Source organism: Bactrocera tryoni, chromosome 4 (assembly GCF_016617805.1).
Source record: "Bactrocera tryoni isolate S06 chromosome 4, CSIRO_BtryS06_freeze2, whole genome shotgun sequence".
NCBI lineage: Eukaryota > Metazoa > Arthropoda > Insecta > Diptera > Tephritidae > Bactrocera > Bactrocera tryoni.
Window position 1 is genome coordinate 21,541,268 of NC_052502.1, and position 22,095 is coordinate 21,563,362.

At 36.1% G+C, this 22,095-nt stretch overlaps 10 protein-coding genes across 10 annotated transcripts; 5 read left to right on the plus strand and 5 right to left on the minus strand.

Annotated features, from left to right (window-relative positions):
• The first annotated feature begins 281 nt into the window (after positions 1–281).
• On the plus strand, positions 282–868 carry LOC120773349 (UPF0184 protein CG14818). The gene is made up of 2 exons (XM_040102169.1): positions 282–424; positions 483–868. The coding sequence occupies exons 1-2, from the start codon at positions 310–312 to the stop codon at positions 716–718; spliced, it is 351 nt and encodes a 116-aa protein (XP_039958103.1). The 5' UTR covers positions 282–309; the 3' UTR covers positions 719–868.
• Positions 780–2,479, minus strand: LOC120773343 (WD repeat-containing protein 18). Its single transcript, XM_040102158.1, has 2 exons — positions 1,486–2,479; positions 780–1,429 (listed from the first exon to the last, which is right to left on the minus strand). Exons 1-2 carry the CDS (start codon positions 2,236–2,238, stop codon positions 866–868), a joined length of 1,317 nt encoding a protein of 438 aa, XP_039958092.1. The 5' UTR covers positions 2,239–2,479; the 3' UTR covers positions 780–865.
• Positions 2,480–2,500: 21 nt separating this feature from the next.
• LOC120773346 (tRNA (guanine-N(7)-)-methyltransferase) lies at positions 2,501–3,401 on the plus strand. The gene is made up of 3 exons (XM_040102166.1): positions 2,501–2,595; positions 2,669–3,176; positions 3,232–3,401. Exons 1-3 carry the CDS (start codon positions 2,501–2,503, stop codon positions 3,334–3,336), a joined length of 708 nt encoding a protein of 235 aa, XP_039958100.1. The 3' UTR covers positions 3,337–3,401.
• On the minus strand, positions 3,337–4,565 carry LOC120773345 (RNA 3'-terminal phosphate cyclase). The gene has a single exon (XM_040102165.1). It carries the CDS (start codon positions 4,474–4,476, stop codon positions 3,397–3,399), a length of 1,080 nt encoding a protein of 359 aa, XP_039958099.1. The 5' UTR covers positions 4,477–4,565; the 3' UTR covers positions 3,337–3,396.
• A 148-nt stretch (positions 4,566–4,713) lies between these two features.
• LOC120775511 (cyclin-L1) lies at positions 4,714–6,784 on the minus strand. Its single transcript, XM_040105720.1, has 4 exons — positions 6,160–6,784; positions 5,693–6,083; positions 5,181–5,626; positions 4,714–5,116 (listed from the first exon to the last, which is right to left on the minus strand). Exons 1-4 carry the CDS (start codon positions 6,690–6,692, stop codon positions 4,882–4,884), a joined length of 1,605 nt encoding a protein of 534 aa, XP_039961654.1. The 5' UTR covers positions 6,693–6,784; the 3' UTR covers positions 4,714–4,881.
• Positions 6,785–7,527: 743 nt separating this feature from the next.
• LOC120775428 (delta(3,5)-Delta(2,4)-dienoyl-CoA isomerase, mitochondrial) lies at positions 7,528–8,745 on the plus strand. Its single transcript, XM_040105612.1, has 4 exons — positions 7,528–7,570; positions 7,662–7,839; positions 7,901–8,525; positions 8,600–8,745. Exons 1-4 carry the CDS (start codon positions 7,528–7,530, stop codon positions 8,693–8,695), a joined length of 942 nt encoding a protein of 313 aa, XP_039961546.1. The 3' UTR covers positions 8,696–8,745.
• Positions 8,746–8,757: 12 nt separating this feature from the next.
• On the minus strand, positions 8,758–9,953 carry LOC120775427 (transcriptional adapter 1-like). Its single transcript, XM_040105611.1, has 2 exons — positions 8,980–9,953; positions 8,758–8,920 (listed from the first exon to the last, which is right to left on the minus strand). The coding sequence occupies exons 1-2, from the start codon at positions 9,819–9,821 to the stop codon at positions 8,794–8,796; spliced, it is 969 nt and encodes a 322-aa protein (XP_039961545.1). The 5' UTR covers positions 9,822–9,953; the 3' UTR covers positions 8,758–8,793.
• Positions 9,954–10,138: 185 nt separating this feature from the next.
• Positions 10,139–12,991, plus strand: LOC120775136 (dynein assembly factor 5, axonemal). Its single transcript, XM_040105167.1, has 4 exons — positions 10,139–11,044; positions 11,104–12,467; positions 12,526–12,735; positions 12,803–12,991. The coding sequence occupies exons 1-4, from the start codon at positions 10,248–10,250 to the stop codon at positions 12,928–12,930; spliced, it is 2,499 nt and encodes an 832-aa protein (XP_039961101.1). The 5' UTR covers positions 10,139–10,247; the 3' UTR covers positions 12,931–12,991.
• On the minus strand, positions 12,965–13,571 carry LOC120775137 (28S ribosomal protein S14, mitochondrial). Its single transcript, XM_040105168.1, has 2 exons — positions 13,408–13,571; positions 12,965–13,352 (listed from the first exon to the last, which is right to left on the minus strand). Exons 1-2 carry the CDS (start codon positions 13,471–13,473, stop codon positions 13,029–13,031), a joined length of 390 nt encoding a protein of 129 aa, XP_039961102.1. The 5' UTR covers positions 13,474–13,571; the 3' UTR covers positions 12,965–13,028.
• A 288-nt stretch (positions 13,572–13,859) lies between these two features.
• Positions 13,860–18,810, plus strand: LOC120774170 (N-alpha-acetyltransferase 16, NatA auxiliary subunit). The gene is made up of 7 exons (XM_040103591.1): positions 13,860–14,139; positions 14,583–15,071; positions 15,145–15,932; positions 16,035–16,398; positions 16,464–16,527; positions 16,592–17,244; positions 17,993–18,810. Exons 1-7 carry the CDS (start codon positions 14,083–14,085, stop codon positions 18,212–18,214), a joined length of 2,637 nt encoding a protein of 878 aa, XP_039959525.1. The 5' UTR covers positions 13,860–14,082; the 3' UTR covers positions 18,215–18,810.
• The last annotated feature ends 3,285 nt before the right edge of the window (positions 18,811–22,095 follow it).

Sequence of the window (22,095 nt, forward strand, 5' to 3'; positions counted from 1 at the left end):
AGGAATAAGTGCACATTCACGGAGCACAGTATTTTTTCAGTTTCAAATCACATACGTACTGAAATTCTTATTCTACTTCTAAACGATAAGGAAAATTAATATAATATTTTTATTCAGATAAAAACATCAAAAAAATATAATGAGCACCAAATTAAAACTTTTAAATCTATATTACTCCAGAAGTAATTATTAAGCCTTTGCTTGAATGTACCTACCGAGCTGACATATTCATTAGTGAAAAGAGAATAAAATAAATGTCAATAAAGCTGACTGGTGCAAAACAAAGCAGGCAAATCTTATTGAAAAGGAATGGAAAAGTCAGCTGACCAAAGCAGCAACAAAGTATACGAAATGACTCCTAAAAACATCGACGATCCCGTGGACGCCAACTCCGCTTCAAAAGCAGACGAATCTGATCTGCAAGGTAAGAGCGGAAATTTACCAAGTAAAATGTAAATAAACGTTTTTACTTAATTTTCCAGAGGTTGAGGATGTGAACGAGAGCCTCGACGAACTAACTCGTGCACTCGATTTTTTTGAACAGCGCACCGACGATATTATTGCACAGCTAAGAGTGCTGCTAGACTCTAATCGTGAGATACGTCAACAAATAGCACAGGACAAGGAAAAAGAAACAATTGCGGCTTTGGCAGCTACAAATATCAGTAGCAAAACAGAAAACGACGATGCTGATGAAAATACCAATGTCGGAGATTAAGATGCGCTAAATGGGCCCATCGCAATGGAAGGTGCACACAAAAGTATTAGAGGCCGTGAAATTGTCGTTTACATTTGCTTGCTTTTGTTTTATATATCTTAAATTTATTCGTGTTGACAACAATTATAAGAGTAGTACAAACTAACGTTATTTTTTTGTTTCCAATAATTGTTTCGCGGAGACCTCGAATAATTGTTTATTAACAAGTTTTAAATGTTGTACTTCGGCCCTTAATCGCTCAATCTCTTTCGCCGCTTCCTCGTCTGTCGCTGTAGCAGTAGGGGTGTTATTGCTTGTTGCTGTGGACGTGGACGGCTCTTCTAGATATTCGGTAGGATATTCTAGTGTATCCCAATATTCATAGTCGGTATCAGCATTTGCTTCAGTGATTAAAACTTCTATGCACTCTTCTTCATCAGCCTCTGGTGGGTCTAGCATGCGTCGCAAGTTGCCACTAAATTTTTTCGGTGGTTTATTTTCTGGTTTAAATATATCTGGGTTGGAAAGTCGCAATTTTACATTTGTTACAGGTCCTTTATGCTGCATACGCTTTATCAGCTGTTTGCTGGTAACGTCCCAAATGCATACTTGTTCGTCTTGACCACCAGACACCAGAGTTTTGCCATCAAATGATAGGGCCAAACAAGTAACTGCAGTGCTCTCTTTATGTCCTTTAAAAAGATTAGAGTGTTCCTTTTCAACATGTAATTCCTATCGGAAAATAAATTGATAAATATTGAACTATTTAACTAATAATTTTGTAATACCTTGTTTCCGGCCGCAGCATCAGTATTAAATTGGTAAATATTACCGTCGCCCGTGCCAACGAATACAGCGGTTTCCATAGTATTTGTAGTAACACTGTGTAATGATTCTGCAAATACAACATTCAGAAGCAAAGCTCCAATTAACAAATCATAAATTTTGCAGGTGCGATCCAGTGACACGGTAATCATATGCGCTCGAATACCACCAAAACCTATATGAACATCTGTTACTGGCAGCCCGTGATCGGTGAAGGTGTACACTGGTGTTTGATTGTCATCGTCCCGTGCACACACAGTTGTCAGATTCCATAACATTACACTACCATCTTGACCAGCTGAAGCAAAATGTGAATCTTCATCAAAACGAATGCAGTTAATGGGCTGGAAATGTTTCGAAATTGTGTTTAGCATTTTACCAGACGGTAAATGCCAAATATAAATATTCTCTTGTATTGCAGCAACAAGATAAAGCATATCGGGTGAAAGTGACATGGAATTAGCGCGACCAGGCAGCACGAAACGCACAGAAGTAACCTGCTGTTGTGAGTTGATTGGCCAAACATGGAGAAGAGGTTTAGTACTATTAGCTGCTAATATATAATGGCGATCCAGGATGGATATAGCGCGTGGTTGTATCACACCACCTGCTTTGTACACCATCAAATTAGTCCCCGTTTTGTAGTCCCATGCTGTAATAGAGGCTTGTGATTCGTTTGAGTCACTGGTGAAAAGCACTTCTACAAGTTCTGCCATTTAAAATGCAATAAAACTTCATAAACTTTTAACTTTGTTATTCTAAAATTTTAAGATTCTTTTCAATTTTAAAAGTTAAACAGAGAATCGCTCTCCTTTACTCCACACGTGTTTTCGTTTACATTACTGCTATAAGAAATGTCAAAAAGTGACATAAAGCACGGTCGCCGTTGAAACGTGCTTATCTTTTTGTTTGTGAAGTGCTTCTTGCAGGACGGCTATTTGGACTATGATTTGTGAAAAGCATTAAAACAAACGAATAATGGTTCAGGAAACAGGCAGTATATCACTGCCACAAAAGCGATATTACCGTCAAAGGGCGCACTCAAATCCAATTGCTGATCATTGCTTCGACTAGTAAGTACACCGTACAGACGTATATTTAATTAAATAGTTATTCTATTTAATTACCTTTATTATATTATCGTAGCCCGGCACACCCGGATGATGTCGATTGGCAGGAGATGTATCCAAATATAACATCTGACCAATGTGTCGAATTCGCAGATATTGGGTGCGGGTATGGCGGCTTTCTTGTTACTCTTGGGGAAATGTTTCCCGACCGGTTTGCAATCGGGCTAGAAATTCGTGTGAAGGTTTCAGATTATGTCATGGATCGTATAAAAGCGCTACGTACTTTGCATCCAGGGAAATATAACAATATTGCTTGCTTACGCACAAATGCCATGAAGTATCTACCAAATTATTTCCGCAAGGCACAATTAGATAAAATGTTTTTCCTTTACCCTGACCCACATTTTAAGCGCGCCAAGCATAAGTGGCGTATAATAAATCAAGCTCTTCTCTCAGAATACGCGTATGTATTACGAAAAGGTGGACTTGTTTATACAATGACTGATGTAGAAGATCTTCATAAATGGATAGTACTCCATATGGAGCAACATCCTCTATACGAGAGATTACCAAATGATGAAGAGGTGAGATTAAATTTGTTATTTTTTGTAAATGGAGAGACGTATAAATAATTTTTAGAAAGCCGATCCAATTACACCGAAACTTTATCAGAGCAGCGAAGAGGGCGCAAAGGTTGTACGAAACAAGGGTGACCATTTCTTGGCAATATTCAGACGAATTTAATATAGCTAAACATAAGTTAAGTCTCGTTTATATAATTTAACACAAATAAATAAATTAGATTTACATTTGCTTGTTTTCATATCCAATGCCATGACAAGATAATATAACTCGGTTATTTGAATCGATTTCCTCAACGTCAAACTTGGCTCCAGTCATTAGATTGGCCACATGCATGGCCGTACGAGTGTGCTGGGTGAGAGGTGTTGTGAGTATTCTTGATATCCCATGAGCAAGAGCCATAAATATTATTATTTGGTCCTGCACATGACTGTCTATACAAATTTCGCTCTTCAAATATTTTGTTAATTCATCAGCTGCACTTTTCCCCAAAACACGACCATCAACTTGCCGTTCACCCAACGCTGACGATCCAACGGTACATCCTTCAGTAGTAACCGCTTTTAAAATTACCCCGGAACCATTATCACGTGCAACTTCTAAGCTTTCTTTGTATGCTTCCAATTGTGGTGGATTTCGACATATTTGTTGTAACTCTCGTTCCGCAGCCTGCTTCATATCCTCCGCTATACGCAATGGCAACTTGCCTGCCACGAAACACCAACCAGACACTTCACTTACAACACCGAAATTAACTAAGTTCACTGGTTTTAAGCTGCGTACGGCTGGAACTAGTACTTTACAATGTCCTCCTCCACGAGGATAATAGCCGCGTTTGAATAAATCAAAATCAAAGGATATTCCAAATAATTCCAAATTTGGACGTAAAACTTCTGTCATACTATCCACTTGTGGTGCCATACCCACATTTGTTCCTCCTATTAGATCCAATTCTGACTTGCTGCTTCCAAATATTAATACAGGCAGAGCCGCTTGCAGCACTAATGCAACACTCGCAGCGGTTCGTGTATCCACAGTATATCGCCCAGAGGTAATGTCACCTGGATAAAACTCCACCTCAGTCGATTTGATGTGATTGCCCTTAACGCGGGCTCCGGTTATATTTTGCAGAAGATTCAAACCAAATAAATGCTGATTGGAAAGCCCTGGATTAGGACGATTGGCACGTATGTTTGTAACTTTGATAGGCCGGCGAAGAATGCAACTCAAACTAAGTGCATTCCGCAGTATCTGCCCCCCACCTTCCAGGTAACTACCATCAATTACAAGAGCTTCTGACATGACTTCGTTATCTTGATTAATTTAAGTTTAAGCTAAATATGTTTTGTTTTGCTAAAAAAGGTGCTTCAATGGAATACCAACATTTACAGATATGTTGATAAATATATTATACTTTGACAATTGACCATTAGAGTTGCCAAGATTATTATTTTCGGCGTTTTTTTTACATATCATATACCCGTTAAAAGAGCAAATAAAGAAAACCCAGAGAATAAACAAGTTGCTTTGCATTTTCAAAATTAGGTATTTACTTTATTATTGGTATCTGATTAAATATATTAAGTTCGCCACTATTTTTCTATATAATTAATTGTTTTGACATGTACGGGAACAAAACCCAAATGCATATAAGTATGTGTATAGAAGTAGGATCGTGATCACAAATCTCCATATGTGGGAACATTTTTACCTTTTACGATCGCGGGAGCGCTCGTGATCGCTCGAACGATGCTTCTGTCCACCGCGATGTGATGATCCTCGGTTCGAATATCCGTGGTGATGTTTACTCGAGTAACCATGATGATGCTTGCTGGACTCCTTGTACTCCTGATACTTGTCACGTTCACGATATTTATCACTGGTGCTCATACGCTCCTTATTGGAATAATAATCATTACGCTCATGTTCTCTGGATGATTTCCTGAAACAAGCAGCAAAGCTTGGTATAATAAAAGTAAGTAATATCAGATTTTTTTAAATGTTACCTTTTGCGATGTTTTGCGTGTGGTGAGCTCGATGGGGATCGTGAATAATGTCTGGACTTCTTCTTATTTTTATTTGATGGAGGGGAGCGTGAGCGACTACGAGAACGATGCGTTTTCTTGTTTCGGCTTTTATAGTCGCCAATACCATTCGAAGCGGATCGCGAACGACTGCGTGAACGTGATGTGAATTTGGGTGAACGTGAACCTCGAGAACGAGATCGTGTTCGTGAACGCGAACGTGAATCCTTATCTGGTGATTTATTTTCTGTTGGCAATGGCAATGGAATTGCACGTTGTATGAATCCTCCCCAAGCATTATGTGAGCCGTTATTGCGATCTACTGTGGTAACTGCTGGCGGTGTATTTTGCTCCTTGTTTTTATTACGAGATTCCATATATCGTTTTTTCAATTCCTCAACGGCAGCGTCTAGTTTTTCAACATTTGGCTGTAAAGATTTGGATTCGAAACTCATTTACATATACATACATTTATTTTTTTTATAACTCCTCACCTTAGCTCGCATATATAATTCCATTATACGGTAACAAATATCAACGATATGATCTTCGCTTACTCTAAATATTCCGAACCATGGAGGATTATTTGGCAAAGGGATTACGAGTTTTCGTGCACTCAAGTATATGCAAGCACAAGCAATAGTTTCTGGTTGATAACGCATAAATACATCTGTGCGTAGTGAGTCGTTCATGAAATTCCATGACATTTGCATCAGTTTCTCATGTTTTTCATACTTCATGACTTGCAAATACATGACAATAAGTTTATGTGGATGTTTCACATGCACACAAAAACCCAATTCCTTTAGAACTCGTCGTTCCGCTTTTATAACTTGTGTTTTTAGATTTGTATATGCCTGGTCTAAAATCATTGGTGCTATGTCCCTGGGAATAAAAATATATATGTATATACATACATATATAACTTATTATGAAATCTTAGACTTGCAAATATACTTACTTTTGAGCGCGCACTTGTTTGATATGATGGAAAACATTTATAACGTCCCGTATACGGCGTGGGGCTTCTTCAATTTTTGACGCCAAGCAGACGCAACTCATAGCAACAGTTTCCATGTTGTAGCGCACAAAACTTTTCGAATAAAAAAAGCGTTGAAAAATAACCTGTCCTGTTGCCATTGCGACTTGAGGCAATTTAAGTAATATTCCTGCTGTTTGTATTAACTCGCAGCCCAGTATACGTAAGTCTTTTTCCGTCTCTGGATCTAAGCCATCGACATGCGAAGGAGTCGCATTAAGCTTTGCTTCCGGTATAAGACTGTTTTCCAATGTTAGTACTATTTTATTAAAGAGCCGTGGGTACGCTGGTTTTGCAGTCAATTCGGATTCAGCACCACTTGCGCTTGGGCCTGCAGCACTCGCAGATCCACCAGATATAGAGGCTGTTGTGTTAGCCACATTGGATGTGCCTGCAGAACTTGTCATCTTGACTATGCCTGCTTTAGTTTGATGATACACTTCGACAACTACCATTTGAACAAGTTTTTAACATTTGTGCCAAAATAATAAAATAAAACTAATTAAAGAAAACACAAGTTAGACAGTCACGCCAAAAAATCGTCAGAAAAAAGTTTCACTGCTATTTGATGACATTTCTTAGAGGGTGGTACAAAGTTTTCAAAACATAAAAATAATTACTAATTTAAATAGTGCAAATATTAAAAAGATGTGGTTTAAACATTATTGCGAACTGCAAGTCGCTTCCAATTTTTCGAAAATTTTTGTATTAGTACAAATTAAAAGTAGTTTTTATTATTTTTACTTTTCCAGACGTGATTAAAATTTTCGTAAATTGGCAACGCGATTAACAGTGCTGCTATTTCTACAAACAAATCTTTGCAGCTTATGTTAAAAATTGCTGTCCAGCAAGAGTTGATTAATTTTAAATTTAATGGTAGAAATAGTTTATAATATTATATTTAAAAATCGTTTTGAATATTTATCTTTCGTAAAAATAAAATTCAGCGTAGTAATAAAGTTTTGAAAAGTAATATTTTTTTTAAAGTCCAATTAATTAAAAAATTAATTGAATACATATTCAGTTCTACGAATATACGTATTATATGTACAAATGTTTGTGTATATTAAAAATTTATTAAACGTATCCACTAAAACTTAATATTCATAACCGGCTAATACATAATCGAGGTTTTACTGTACTGTTTATTATAAACATTCTCTGTATGTATTAAACGTTCTCTGTAGGTACCCGTCAATAATATAAAACATATCTCACTTTGATTTGCTATTTTGATTTAATTATTTGCTAAACCAATTTAATTTCGGTTAATTTAATTTTACTAAAGACATGGCATTAAGAGCATTTGGAAATAAATATTTTTCGTCTCTCGGTAGGTATATCCAGATACAAGGTTCAAAGTCCATACAATAGGATCAGTTTTTGTATCGTTTTTATTTACAAATATTTTTGTATGTATATAGCTTTAAGGGCTGCAGTTATCACAAAAGTGGATCGCAACATGAGTAGTAGCATTTTGCATAAACATGATGGTGATTTGAAATATCATACACTAAACATCACTACACCAAAACAATTTGTTTACCATGTCGAGCTTAATCGACCCAAACAATTAAATGCTTTCAATAAGGACCTGTTTGTGTAAGTATTTAAGTAAACACTGGTGGTGCTTTTATTTAATTTAATTTATTTATGCTTTTAGTGAAATTAAAAACTGTTTTGAGAGCCTTAGCACCAATCCTGACTGCCGCGTAGTTGTTTTATCAGGCTTAGGAAAACACTTTTCTGCAGGACTTGATTTAGTCGATGGTATGAAGTTGAGTCAAGAATTAGGTGCGGTTGATGATGTTGCACGCAAAGGTGCTTTGCTAGAACACACAATTAAACTATATCAAGATTCCATATCATCCTTGGAAATGTGCCCGAAGCCTATTATAACAGCTGTACATTCTGGATGCATCGGCGCGGGAGTTGACCTTATAACTGCTGCAGATATACGTTATTGTAGTGAAGATGCATTTTTCTCCATTAAAGAAGTTGACATTGGTATGGCCGCAGATGTAGGTGTATTGCAACGACTACCAAAAGTCGTGGGGAATGAATCATTGGCGAGGGAACTTGCTTATACTGCGAGACGTTTTGGCGCTGCCGAAGCGCATAGCTTCGGTTTGGTTAGCAAAGTTTACCCTTCCAAGGAAGCTTGTGTTGAGGGTGCGTTGGAATTGGCAGTAATCATCGCTGAGAAAAGCCCAGTTGCAGTGCAGGCTACAAAAACTAATATAATTTACTCAAAGCCAAGACCAAATCAGGATGGTTTAGATCATATTGTAAGCAAGACAAAAAATTCATATACCACTTAGGCTATGATAATGGACTTTTGAAAATTTTAATTCTCTTTCAGCGACAAACGAATAAGTTAAACTTGCAATCCGAAGATTTCGCGAATGCCGCTGTAGCAGCATTAACCAAGGAACAACCAACATTTTCAAAATTGTAAAAGGCAAAGTGTTTTTAAGGATAAAGTTTAACTAAAAATTAAAAGAAATTATTAAACAAAAGTTTTATATACAATATATATGTATATTATTTGCATAATTAGTGTAACATTTGCGTAAGTCGCTCCATATTAATAGAATATACGGAGTGTGATGCAATAAGATTGTGATCGTTGAAAGCACGCTGCGCATCCTTCAATGTTATTATTTCACGTCTTTGTGGCTCACTAAAAGTAATATTAAAATAGTTACTAAATTGTTCAAATTTTTTTTTAAATGTGCTTACATTTCTTCACAAGCTGATAAGAAAACTCCATCTTCATTTGAACGACGCATAAAATTCGGTGAAGTAATTTCTTTATCAAGCTCTAATGGTCCATCATCAATTTTTTGTCTCGTAACTGTATTCCGCAGAGAAGGATCTTTTAATGGTGCACCAACATCATAGTAAAACGAACCATCGCCGGTTACTTTATAATGTTTACGATTCATTATAATCGCCGATATGAGATTTTTTAAGAGCACCTGCACCGCCATTGCCACATACTCGGCCACATTGTCTTCGACATTAGTTAATCCCACTTCCCAAGCACCAATTAGAAAGCGACCCAGCACAAAGCCCGCATCAGGCAAAAACAGTTCCTGTACGCAATAACGCTGTGTAGGCAATATTTGGACATTAGCATCGGTTCCCGCTGTGGGTTTAATACATTCTAAATTGTCTTCCACTATGAAGTCAAGAAAATCGTATGGTTCGAAAGTAACACGATCACTGACCGCTCGTGAACTTCTTTTGCGTTTGCGGCTACGACTGCTGCTACTACCACCACTAGCGGTGCCAGTTGTACTGCCCGCAGGACCACTATTGTTGTGCGATGCGAAAAGTAACGCTGACTTTTCTGGAGTTTGAAATGCATCGATTTTGTTTAGTATAGCAATTAGAAATTGATTGTGTAAGTGCATTTTATCGGAAGTAAGAAATTTTCTTGATTCACTGTCAAATTCTTCTTTGGACCATTTATAACGAAACCACAACTTCATGTTTGCCAAATATTTATGTGCGTTTTCACCCAAAGCGCTAAATAACGCTGTTTTCGCCGCAATGACTTTATCGCTTAAATCACTCATTGCACTTCTTTAAATTTGTTAGTTATTAAATAACGCAATTTCTTTATTGTTTGAAAAAATATAAGATGTCGTCTATTTGTCAACTATTATCATTGTACACCTTGTTTGTTATTAATCAGTTTTCGTTGTTTAGATTGCAGTTGTTTAGAATTGATCAGCTGATTACAGCAGAGCTGCCAGACTACGGTGTGTTAATTCGTGCATGCACAATGTAAGTTTTTTGTCTGAATAAAAATATTTCTTTTATTGTGAATAGTTGTTTAAGCCGATGACAGTATTTTAATGTGAATATTTTGCAAAAACAAAAACAAAACAAACTCGAGAAGGCGGTAACATGTCACCTAGCAACATATTTTTGTTTAAAAATCTAGTAATTTCTGATTATTTATTCCCAAGAAATATTTGACAAATATTAATTAGCACAAGATGTCTTTAAACATGGAGGAAGTGTGTAAGAATCTCCAGTCGGGTGAACGCCGAACCAAGCTTTCAGCTTTGAATCTCCTACAAGATCATTGTGAAAAGGCATCTTATGCACAATTGCATGGTATATTCGATGAGATCTACTTACATTTGCTAAAATGTTATTCCGATCGTTTCGAAAGTGTGCGCGAAAAAGCAGTGCAAACGGCAACCGAATTTGTAAACAAATTGCCTCCAAATGACTTTCATTTAATGAATATCGTCTCAACCTTGGTGGAGCGTATGGGACAACAGGAAACCTTAGAGTCAAGTGAGGAAATTCGTTTGCTATATATACAACAATTGTTGACACTAATACAAAAGTATACGGTCACGGGAAATAAGCGATCACTCCAAGAATGTTATAATGAAATTGTTTCCGTTTTGACGAAAGCCTTGCGGGACGCTTACCCTGCGGTACAAAGAGAATCGTGTGCATGTGTGGTAGCGTTGATGAACGCTGCCGACACAATAGCAATACAACCATTTATTGAAAAATTTACCAAACCACTTTATGGCATGCTAAATCATAAACATTCGTTAGCCCGTATATCAGCTGTAGAAGCTATTGGTCGATTGGCGTTACATGTAGATCCGAAGAATGACACTTTATCTCAATTGATTATGGAAGTGTCGCCGTTGTTGATGGATTCAATGCCACTGGTTCGTCGCGAATGTGGTCAACTAGGCATATTGCTAGCTTTGGAATTAAGAGACCGGTACTCATTTTTCGATCGCATTACACCATTTATATTATGTTGGTAAGTATGTTGAACTTTCATAAGATCATTTATTGAATAATAATTGATTGAAATAACAGTTTAAAAGATGATTCACCTGAAGTGGTAGATTTTATACGTCCACAATGGATTAAATGTGGCAAGCAATATTTTGATGAAAATGAGGAGGAACTAAGCAAACAAGAAATAGGCGATTTACCTGTGAAAAACTATCCACCCGACACTGAACGCCCAACAATTGGTTGTCGAGCAATAGTGCAACGTTCACTACGCTTATTAAGTTTAATCACGCGCGAATCGAACGACTGGAAAGTGAATGTGCGCCTTCATTCTCTTAAGTTGCTCTATCAGTTCGTACTACATGCGGAGGCAACAATGACTGCAAAATTTTTCGAAATTTATGGTGATGTTGCACGTGCCTGCCGCGATCCTGAGGCTATTGTGTCTAGTGAGGCAATGAAAGTTGCCGATTTAATGGGTCGATTATTTTCTTATGACGATTGGATCGAACATGGATTCGATGGGTTGGTAAAAAATACTAAAGAGGAATACTTGAAATGTTTTTATCACATGTTTGCTGCCAGCCTAGGCAGCAAGATCGATGATATTATTCGTGTTTCTGAAATGTTGATTAATAGTGAGTTTTCACAGACGCTCAAACCAGAAGTTCAATTGTATGTACTGAAATTGGTTGAAACTATACTATCGAAATCAGATGAAGTCGGAGATCAGTTCGAAAATAATAAGAATGAAAAACTCGTTTTAAACTTATATGTAGCGACTATTAAAGTTATGGCTCTGTCATTTGACTCCGAGCAAACGAATGTTGTAGAACTGCAAGATTTAGGCCAACATATACTGACTAAACTAGCAGAACGCCAAAAAATCACTGTGGCCGCTCTACACGAAAACTATTTTATTAGCGCATTGAATTATGTGGAGAATCTGGATGCGTCACTGGATGATTTGACCGAGCCTATTATACTGTTAAACGGTTTGATCAATATAGCTAAATTGCGGGCAACATATCTGCAAAATTTGCAAGAAAAAATAATTTTAGTCTGGGAGAATTGTGATGATTCTGCTAAAGTGAAGATTTTCACTAGCATATCTCTTGTTATGCTACATTGGACTGAAACTATTAATCGACAACTGTGTGAAAGTACAGAACTCTTAACGAATTTCGTAACATCGGTAATAGAACGACATTTGCTTTGGCATGCCGGTGCAAATGCAGAAGCAATGCGCTCGATGGCAATGGCTACATTATGCGCTATGTCGCAAGGGGCTGTTGAAGAATCTCGTGTTGTGTTGCCAGCATGCGTTGGTAAGTATCTTCCTAGTTTACTAGAAGATCGTTCGGTCGCAACGCGTCACTACTCAGTAAAGTGCCTCTTCAACTTTGGTGAAGTTGATGTGGAACAATTGAAACCAATTGCTTACGGTATATATTTTAAATTGCTTTTTGTGACATAAGAAGTATATATTATATAATTTTACAGCTACCTTGCAGCGATTGGATGATCCATCTGCTGGTATACGTGAATTAGCTGCGATGGTCATACCAAAATTAAGCCCAAAATTTAATAAAAGTAAAGACGAGAAGGAAGTTTTTGAACACGAAATTTGGGAAACATTCATTAGAAAAGCGTTAGATATGATGTTTTTGCACTACGAAGGACCAGAAGTCCGCTTACAAACGTCCATAAAGGGTAATAATTGTAACATATATAAAATATATTCTCGCGAACTTATACAATTTTGTTTTCTTTTTAATAGCGTCTATCAATTTGCTTGCCGAAAAATATCCTGAAATATGCAAAGACAGTTATAAGCGTACTGTGGCCATGTCGTATAATAGCTTAAGCCTGCGGGAATTGCAATCGGAGCTACCACTTCTAATATAATTCTTTTGAAATAATTGTATTATTTTTTAAATACATACATATTAAATTTATTTACAACATATTATTTGATTATAAATGAAAGAAAATCTGCATGCAATTTACCACATGGCGCGTTGAACGCCCGACAATTTATTATAATCTGCCAGGTGCCTCCATACAATACGACTTAGACGGTATCTGTGTACAATACCTCGAGAACGTGAAGTAAGTGCGCAACGCTCACGTACACGCACCAAGCATGAATCTCGAGGAAAGGCAGCTATCTCAGCGTCAGCTATTTCGCGTAATTCCACAGGTAGGATATCATTCTTGCGCAGAGCATTTACTCGTAGTCGCTCCTTGGCATTTTCAGCCACACATTTTCGCCGTTTTACATCGCGTATCATACGCCAATCTGCATATTTGGTGCGCACTTGCTGGAGCTGTTGAGAAGTACTTTCAATTACTTTGAAACATCAAAATAAACTTTTTACTTACGCCACAGCCAGCTATTTGTACACTTTGGCAAACAAAACTTCCGAGTTTGTGGGTCAATTGATTCATGCTTTCTTCTAAAGATTCCAGGAGTTTGTTATTCAATTGGTATGAACAGCTGATGCGAGACCGCAAATAGATCTGTTCGATTTATGTGTTCAGTTACGTTTCAGTGGCTGTACAAATTGTTGTTGTTGCCATATTTAAGATATCCGAAAATGTGCTTTTTTCTTAATTTTCAGAGTAAAAAGACAAAATAAGAACAGTTTTAATATTAACGATTGACAATTATTTTTCAAATTACTGAAGACGAGCATTTTTGAAATCAACGACTGAAAAAATACATATTGTTTCAAATAATTAAGATAAATATTAAAGTCTGGCATAAAAAGAATTAAATGTCAATTGCTTGCTTTGACAATTCTACCTTCATATCTAATTTAACTATTTGTGCGTGTGTGTGTTCAATACTGCTCTGTTTGTCTTCTTCTTCTTTTCTGTCGAGCACGGATCGACATCTCAATTTTGCTCGTGGTTAAGCTTCCACGGAACTTTTGTGAAAATTTTCACCGTCCGTGGCGAAAATTTCTGTGAAGGATTGGTGTATTCCGTTTGTATTAACGTAGATAGTGCAAATAGTGTGAAGCTTGTAAGTTTGTTAAAAGTAAAGTGTGCAAGATGCCTTCCAGCGATCCACTGCCGCCCAAAGAGAGTGCGCTCTTCAGGAAGCTGCTGGTAGGTGCATAAATATTTGGAAATTTTATAATTGTACTTTGTTTCAGATGCTCATAAACAACGTATAATAAAAAATATATCATTAAATGCAAATTCCATCTTAAGCGGCATCAAAACTATTTCCATTGACATACATGATTCTACGAGTCATCTTTTAACCGCGGGTTTTAGAAATAAAAACCTTATGAGTTTTCTTGATACGATTTAGTATTGTACCAACTAAAATGATGTATTTGTTTGAATAGGGTAAACAAAATTTATAGGAATAAGTTAGGAATATTTGCTTGAAAAATATTGTCAAAACATAACCTCAAATGCGGCTAGCGGGTTAATAATGGGGTGCAAAGCTAATATAACGCAAATTTTTAAAGATTATTTTTTAATATTTGACTAAAAATTTTGTGTAATTCATAATTGCTTCTATTGAATGAATTCTTTTTCAGAAATGCTACGAAATGAAGCAGTACAAAAATGGTTTGAAACTTGCAAAGCAGATTCTATCAAACCCCAAATATGCAGAACATGGTGAAACGTTGGCGATGAAAGGTTTAACACTTAACGGTCTAGGACGCCGAGAGGAGGCGTACAAATATGTACGTTTGGGACTGCGGAGAGATCTACGTTCCCACGTTTGCTGGCATGTATACGGTTTACTGCAGCGCAGTGATAAAAAGTATGATGAGGCAATTAAATGTTATCGTAATGCATTGAAATGGGAAAAGGATAATCTGCAAATCCTCAAGGATCTGTCGCTGCTGCAGATACAAATGCGTGATTTAGAAGGTTATAAGGAAACCCGCCATCATTTATTTACGCTGAGACCTTCGCAACACGCTAGTTGGATTGGTTTTGCTATGAGTTATCATTTAATTGGAGATCTCGAAATGGCCAATAGTATATTGGAAACCTTCAGCCAATCACAGGCATCAATAGTATGTAGATTAATGAATTATTCTTAAATATTACCCCTAATAATTGATTTTATTGTATATATTTTACTGGTAGGAAACACATGACTATCGCCATTCAGAACTTTTATTGTATCAAAACCAAATCCTAGTAGAAGCCGGTAATCTTCAGCGCGCACTCGAACATTTAAAACAATACGAGAGTCAAATTGTTGATAAGCTGGCGGTGCAAGAGTCAATTGGCGATCTGTATATTAAACTCGGACAACCCGAATTAGCAGTACCTATCTTTGAGGAGTTGATTCATCGGAATCCCGAGAACACACTGTACTATTCGCAATATTTTGCGGCTCGTGAATTCACGGAAGCCGCAGATAAGTTGACTGCTTTCAAAAAATTTGAAGAAATTTACCCGCGAGCCATGTGTCCTAAACGTTTGCCATTGGATGTGGCAAGTGGCGATGCATTTAGGTCGGCACTTGATTCTTATCTACGTCGTGGTTTGCGTAAAGGCGTACCGCCATTGTTCGTGAATGTTCGTGTTTTGCATCGTGTGCCAGAAAAGGCATCAATTATCGAACAACTAGCCTTACAATATTATGAAAATTTGACACGTTCTGGGCACTTTTCGAGAGAAGATGCCGATGCAAATCTACCTGTGGAACCGGCGTCAGCACTGGTTTGGACTGCTTTGTTTTTGGCACAACATTACGATTACAAACGCGACACGGAACATGCCCTAGAATACGTTAACGCGGCTATTGACCATACACCCACGCTCATTGAGTTATTCATGACCAAGGGACGTATTTACAAGCACGCTGGCGATCCCGTGGAAGCCTATATGTGGATGGATGAAGCGCAAAGTATGGATACGGCTGATCGGTGAGTTTGAGTTGATTCAAGTAATTTCAGCTGAAAGCAATTATATACAAATTATATTTTTTTAATTCGTTGTAATACATTATTTTTATGTACTTGTCACAGTTACATCAACTCAAAATGCGCCAAATATATGCTGCGCGCCAATATGGTTAAGGAGGCTGAAGAGATTTGTTCGAAATTCACACGTGAGGGAGTTACTGCCATGGAGAACTTGAATGAAATGCAATGCATGTGGTTCCAAACGGAATGTGCACTGGCTTACCAGCGCATGGGACGTTGGGGTGACGCCTTGAAGAAGTGTCACGAAGTAGACCGTCACTTTTCGGAAATTATAGAAGATCAGTTCGACTTCCATACATACTGTATGCGCAAGATGACGTTACGTGCGTATATTGGACTATTGCGACTAGAAGATGTGTTACGTCGTCATCCTTTCTATTTCAAAGCGGCAAAATGTGCCATAGAGGTGAGTAGAAATGTGGAAAATTCATGACTTAATCAAATGTCTTCTTTTCTTAAATTTATTTCTAGGTCTACATACGCTTATACGACAAACCACTTAAATCGGAAGAAACCATTGAAGAAATCGATTCGGGTATGAATTACGTTTACGTCAAGTATTTTGGATATTTTTAGCTCAATTTCATAAAAACTTGCAGAAAATCTTCCGCCATCGGAGCTTAAGAAGTTGCGCAGCAAGCAGCGCAAAGCCAAGAAGAAAGCCGAACTGGAAAACGCACAAGCGGCACAAGCGCAAGTCAAGCGCGAGCAACATCAGAAATCCAAGCAGCAAGCAAATCAAGAAGCCGATCCAGAAGCGCCGCAATTGGATGAGCTCATACCAGAGAAGCTAGAGCGACCGGATGATCCACTCGAAAAGGCTATTGAATTCCTGAAACCGTTACAACAATTGGCCAAAGATCGTATTGAAACGCATTTATTGGCATTCGAGATATACTGCCGCAAGAACAAGATTCTCTTAATGTTGCAATCCATTAGACGTGCTATGGCAATCGATGCGACGCATTCATCGGTACACGCTTGCATAGCTAGGCTAGCGCAGGCATTGCCCAAGCTGACAGCTGACCAAGAGTTGAATGAGAGCATTAAAATTGTCATAGACAAGGCCACCAAAGAACTGATAGGTACAAAGAGTGTACAACAACTGAACGAAGAGTTTGTGGCGCAAAAAGATGCTTCCATAATGCATCTCTACGAAGGCGCACGCATCATGTATGAACTGGAGCCAAGTAAACGGGATACCGCCATCAATTTGATTACCTCATACGACTTAAATAAAGTTAAACTGGAAGTAAGTAGTGTAGTAGTAGCCGAATAATTGTATTATTACACCCTGAACACACAAAATGAAACGTCGGAGCCCCAGATATGTCAGAACTCTGCACTTCGGCCTATAACGGGTTGCCTCTTGATGTCGAGCCTGTATGCTTCTAGTTAAGAAACATAACGAACTCTTCGCATTTTCGTAGTTTCCCTGGCCGGATAAAAATCCGGATCCGTTTCGGTTACTTAGATTCAACTGTCATGGAAACTGTCCGTCTGTCTTTATATACCCGAATTAGTCCGTCAGTTTTTAAAATATCGTTCTCCAATCTTGCACACGTCCGTCTCTCACCAAAAAGTTGTTCATTTGTCGGTCGCCGCCGATATCAGGCCATACAAACTAACCGATCAAACCCTATCTTTGTCTGGAAAACTTTTGTTTTTAACAAGGTAATTCTGCGAAAACTGCCATAGATTATTATACAAAGCAACGCTACCATCTCCGATTATATTGTTCAAATCGGACCCCTATAGTAATGCCAATCAAATTGACTTATCAAAATCAAGATATACCCTTTATGCTTGAAAAATGCACCCGTGTAGGGTATTATAGCCTCGGTGCAGCCGAAGTTAGCCTTTTTTCGTTTTTTTTCTTGTTTTTTTTTTCTTGTTTTTTTTTTCTTGTTTTTTTTTCTTGTTTTTTTTTCTTGTTTTTTTTTCTTGTTTTTTTTTTATCTTTAGTAATATTTCCATTCTATTTTATTTTTATTGTAAAGGAAGCCACGAAAATCTACGAAGCGCTGCGTGACGGTGTTTTCGGCGATTGCGATGCGGAATTGAGTCTATACCGTGCTAAGTGTCAGCAACGTTTCAAGTATGCACGTCTTTTCAAGGACATTGTGGACGCACCAAACGCCGTTTCCACTGAGGATAATCATGTGGATGAGAAAACAAAACCGAATGCTATATCTGCTGATGTGAAGACTGCGGATTTGTAATACACAACTGCAATATGCATATGATGTGCAAAACAATTTTAAAAAATATTTACAATAACAAATGGAGCAAGAGTGAAACAATATCCAGCAGCCGTGTAACACCAATTAAATCAACAGATAACATCCTAGTTACCTACATTAATAAATTCACACGCATACACACATCAATTAAACGCTGAAATTTAAAAGTTTAATCTGAATAAATGTCTTGACTAACAATCTACAAAGCGAAGTAGGGGAAAATAAAAATGCTCGAACATTTATTATAGCAAAAAAAAAAACATCCGAGAAACCATTATATCAGCGCTTAACTCATGCGCAAATTAGCAATTACAATAAATACAATTATAAAACAGATTTCACTTATATACATACATACAAACATGCATAGTTTACTATATGGTACGGTTGTAGGAAAATATTGGTAACTATGCATATAACTCGAAACATGATGAAGGGGCTCAAGTGTATGTGAGTACGCCGCGGTTGCGCAATACAAGAAAGTAAAATAATTACAAATTCATAAAATGTCTGCGAATTGTCGAATGTTATCTATTATTTCTCAAACCAAATGCATATTATATTTCTATCAACAATTTTCACATTTTATTTTTTCTACGCTGGAGTTTGAGGCTGTCAGCGCGTCAAATTGTGTTAAGTAGTTATTAATATTGCTTTATTTCTGAACTAAACTCTACTAACTATTACCGCTTTAAACAATTATATTGCAATAGCACGTGAACTTTTGTTTTATCTTTTTTATAATTGGAGAAGCAACAAATTGGAAAATAATAAAATTAAAAGCAACTTTGAAAAGCTCTAGCGCCTCTAGTTCAATGAATGAAAGGGATGCCAGTTAACTTTTTCATTGCGCTACTGGAAAATTTGTTAAAAACGCAGTAAAAATGCATTAAGACCAGTATTTGTGCAAATCAGACAAAAATATTAAAAAAAAATAAAAAAATTAAGCAAAGGTTCAAAAGCATGGCACTAGTGCAGATAAATTATTGGTCGAGGGCAACAATGAAAGTAAAAAACAACACAAACAATATATTTTCCAAACATATTATGCATAGCTCATTCCTGTTTTTATGAATATACATTCATATATACATACATACATACTACATACATACGTACATATGTACGTAATAATGGGTAGGAGTGATTTATATAGGCGAGCCAATAAAAATTCCTAACAAAAAGTTGTTGCGCTGCAAATTTATTACGCAAAAATAAATTAACTAATAAATACCGAAAATATTAAAAAATTTAGTATTTACTAAAATAAAAGCATCGCATTAGAGATCTGTGTTTTAAACTAATTTATAACTACTCAGCGTAGTTAAGCTGCGGGCGCATCGACTATTTTCAGTGTTTCCTTTTTTATAAAATACAAAAGCCAATTAATTTTTACTTATTTACAGTAGCTCGTGAATAAATAAAATAGTAGACACAATGAAATATAAATTAAAAACACAATCACGGAGTTTGATTAAATCACAATTTTGTACAAACGAAAATCAGGTGAGTTACAGTGTGTATAGAATTTAGTATGTCTGCTTACACGAATTATTTGAAATAAATGAAGAAGTGACATTTGTTTCCGTTTCTCATTCGCTCGCTGGCAAAAGCAACGAGTAGTAGGTATTCAAAAAATAATAAAGTCTTAAAGTTGCATTTTCAGTTGAGAAATTTTTAATTTACATTTTGCAATTGCTACTTACACATACTAATCTGTTAAATATTAACCAAATTTTAGATAATAGTTGTATTTAAATTTAATTTTAATTTACTAAATTAACATCCCTAACAAAAATTAATTAATACGAAAAATATTTGCTTAATAAATAATTTCCATGCTGCTAGCAACCCTACTTCCGTTTCCTAACTGTTCTTTCACATCAACGAGTGAGCCGAACAGAAACTCAATTCGTTTATAAACGCAAGTGAATTTCCTTGATGTGTTGTGTTGTGTTATTATAAATAAATAAAATAAGTGTTGGATTTTGTGATGTGATATAATCAAGCGTGCTAATGTTTTTCATATATTATTGTTGCTGGTGTAAAATATTTGTTTTTTGTTTACTTAAACAGCAACAGCGTATGAGTGTCGAAAACATGCGCAGTCATGCGAGATTTCTCTTAAGTTTGTTTTTGTAAAGCTTTCAATGGCTTCAAGTTGTTGTAATCATGTGCAAAACATGCTATTACAGCAATATCACAAATAAATTCATAAAGTGTGTCATTGCAAAGTGTATAAGTGTATAATTGTAAAGTTTTAAGTGTGTGTACCCGATCGCATTTGCGCAGGTAAATTGCTCCTCGTGTCATATGTACTTATATGTACATATGTATGTATCTATGCTTGTGCATATTATTGGTAAGTTTTTTTTTCAAAATTGTTAAATATTTAGACATTAATATATAGTTTTATTTGTACTTAAATTTTAAGTTAATGACTTCGGTAAATTGCTTTGAGCAAAATAATAAATTTTGTTTGTTATGAAAAGATTGTATCGAGTGCTTTGTTATCGATATTTTAAAAACTGATTTCCTGTATAGAAATCAGGTGATATTTGAATTAACTAAATTTTGTGAGTTATAATTTTTAAATTTAAACATGTATTTTGAAGAAAGAATAATGAAGTATTTCCTAAATATAAATATTGCGTTTTAGTGGCTATAACATTTTTTTTTATAATTTAAGTTTGAATAAGCGATAATAATAATGGGAAAATGAGAAGTAATAGCTAAATCATTTGTACTTGTTGCTGTTATTCCCACAAAATGGTTCGCTAGCTGGATAAAATGTGGTCCAAGTGAATCTGTGTACAGCTCCGTGCATAATAATAGTAAATTATAGTATGTCAATTAGGAATGAAATTTCTAAAATATCATTTTAAAATGAAAAATAATATTCTTTCATAAATAAGTACAATAAAAGTTTAATTTAATTTATTTGCGGATTCTTAGTATTCGAATTATATAGACAGACCAATAGCTCCATACATAAATATGATTTAAATACAAGTATATTGTTTTATATATATTTTTTTTTAATTTCAAAAGTGAGTCCAAATGTACATACATATGTATGTTAATAAAAAGTAGCAATATAACAACGAAATGAATTTAACATTTCGGTTAAAAGAAATTCTATACACACCTCCTGTTATCCTTCCAGTTATTTGTTTTTTTTATAGGCCTGCCAAATTTCTACGTCTACATACAGTATACATATGTATATCAAAGCATAAGTTTTTCTCATGTTTATTTCGATATCAGCTCATATACATATTAGGCTCATAATAACTTGACTTCTATATCATCCATTGAATAAAAAATATCATTTAACTTGGTGCTAAATCATTCTCGGTAAGAGCAAAGGACAACGGAATCCTACAAAACTTTTCCTGAACGTAACATATTTGTCAGCTGTAATATACTTTTTCTACAAAATCGAATTATCATCTGATCTGACTAACAAAAAAAAAGGCTACATATTAGCGTATTTAAATACAAAACTTTATTATTGCCTTCAAAATAGGCTTCTTTTGAGACAATACGCATACAAACATGCTAACGCTTAACACAATTTTCAAACACTTGTTCTTCGGCTGGGACGGCCTTCAGTGCCTTCAGCGAATCTTCACTTGCTATCAGATGTCAACAAGACGTTTAGCACTGTTTATTTAACTTAACTGTTAAAGTAGCTCTCCAAACGATTCCGAAGCCGTGTTTCCCTTGGCAGCACAAAATTTTAGTAAAATGGCTATTAAATTTTTTTCAATGGTAAAAACCGCTCCACAAACAATTTCGTGTTTGGACAAACGCATACTAATTCACATATGGCGATCAAACTTCACACGTATATTAAA

What these genes read in the sequence shown, in the direction of transcription:
- LOC120775137 (XM_040105168.1), bottom strand. Translation starts at nt 13,473, where the DNA reads ATGAATCAATTGACCCACAAACTCGGAAGTTTTGTTTGCCAAAGTGTA. An exon ending in TACAAATAGCTGGCTGTGGC is followed by an intron (nt 13,353 to 13,407) that starts GTAAGTAAAAAG and finishes ACTTCTCAACAG; the next exon opens with CTCCAGCAAGTGCGCACCAA.
- LOC120773345 (XM_040102165.1), bottom strand. Translation starts at nt 4,476, where the DNA reads ATGTCAGAAGCTCTTGTAATTGATGGTAGTTACCTGGAAGGTGGGGGG.
- LOC120773343 (XM_040102158.1), bottom strand. Translation starts at nt 2,238, where the DNA reads ATGGCAGAACTTGTAGAAGTGCTTTTCACCAGTGACTCAAACGAATCA. An exon ending in ATGCTGCGGCCGGAAACAAG is followed by an intron (nt 1,430 to 1,485) that starts GTATTACAAAAT and finishes ATTTTCCGATAG; the next exon opens with GAATTACATGTTGAAAAGGA.
- LOC120773346 (XM_040102166.1), top strand. Translation starts at nt 2,501, where the DNA reads ATGGTTCAGGAAACAGGCAGTATATCACTGCCACAAAAGCGATATTAC. An exon ending in GCTGATCATTGCTTCGACTA is followed by an intron (nt 2,596 to 2,668) that starts GTAAGTACACCG and finishes ATATTATCGTAG; the next exon opens with CCCGGCACACCCGGATGATG. An exon ending in GATTACCAAATGATGAAGAG is followed by an intron (nt 3,177 to 3,231) that starts GTGAGATTAAAT and finishes AATAATTTTTAG; the next exon opens with AAAGCCGATCCAATTACACC.
- LOC120775511 (XM_040105720.1), bottom strand. Translation starts at nt 6,692, where the DNA reads ATGGTAGTTGTCGAAGTGTATCATCAAACTAAAGCAGGCATAGTCAAG. An exon ending in AAACAAGTGCGCGCTCAAAA is followed by an intron (nt 6,084 to 6,159) that starts GTAAGTATATTT and finishes TTTTATTCCCAG; the next exon opens with GGACATAGCACCAATGATTT. An exon ending in AATTATATATGCGAGCTAAG is followed by an intron (nt 5,627 to 5,692) that starts GTGAGGAGTTAT and finishes AAATCTTTACAG; the next exon opens with CCAAATGTTGAAAAACTAGA.
- LOC120775428 (XM_040105612.1), top strand. Translation starts at nt 7,528, where the DNA reads ATGGCATTAAGAGCATTTGGAAATAAATATTTTTCGTCTCTCG. An exon ending in TAAATATTTTTCGTCTCTCG is followed by an intron (nt 7,571 to 7,661) that starts GTAGGTATATCC and finishes GTATGTATATAG; the next exon opens with CTTTAAGGGCTGCAGTTATC. An exon ending in AGGATGGTTTAGATCATATT is followed by an intron (nt 8,526 to 8,599) that starts GTAAGCAAGACA and finishes ATTCTCTTTCAG; the next exon opens with CGACAAACGAATAAGTTAAA.
- LOC120773349 (XM_040102169.1), top strand. Translation starts at nt 310, where the DNA reads ATGGAAAAGTCAGCTGACCAAAGCAGCAACAAAGTATACGAAATGACT. An exon ending in AGACGAATCTGATCTGCAAG is followed by an intron (nt 425 to 482) that starts GTAAGAGCGGAA and finishes TTAATTTTCCAG; the next exon opens with AGGTTGAGGATGTGAACGAG.
- LOC120774170 (XM_040103591.1), top strand. Translation starts at nt 14,083, where the DNA reads ATGCCTTCCAGCGATCCACTGCCGCCCAAAGAGAGTGCGCTCTTCAGG. An exon ending in CGCTCTTCAGGAAGCTGCTG is followed by an intron (nt 14,140 to 14,582) that starts GTAGGTGCATAA and finishes ATTCTTTTTCAG; the next exon opens with AAATGCTACGAAATGAAGCA. An exon ending in CATTGAAGAAATCGATTCGG is followed by an intron (nt 16,528 to 16,591) that starts GTATGAATTACG and finishes AAAAACTTGCAG; the next exon opens with AAAATCTTCCGCCATCGGAG.
- LOC120775427 (XM_040105611.1), bottom strand. Translation starts at nt 9,821, where the DNA reads ATGAGTGATTTAAGCGATAAAGTCATTGCGGCGAAAACAGCGTTATTT. An exon ending in TTATCAGCTTGTGAAGAAAT is followed by an intron (nt 8,921 to 8,979) that starts GTAAGCACATTT and finishes TATTACTTTTAG; the next exon opens with TGAGCCACAAAGACGTGAAA.
- LOC120775136 (XM_040105167.1), top strand. Translation starts at nt 10,248, where the DNA reads ATGTCTTTAAACATGGAGGAAGTGTGTAAGAATCTCCAGTCGGGTGAA. An exon ending in ATTGAAACCAATTGCTTACG is followed by an intron (nt 12,468 to 12,525) that starts GTATATATTTTA and finishes ATAATTTTACAG; the next exon opens with CTACCTTGCAGCGATTGGAT. An exon ending in CTTACAAACGTCCATAAAGG is followed by an intron (nt 12,736 to 12,802) that starts GTAATAATTGTA and finishes TCTTTTTAATAG; the next exon opens with CGTCTATCAATTTGCTTGCC.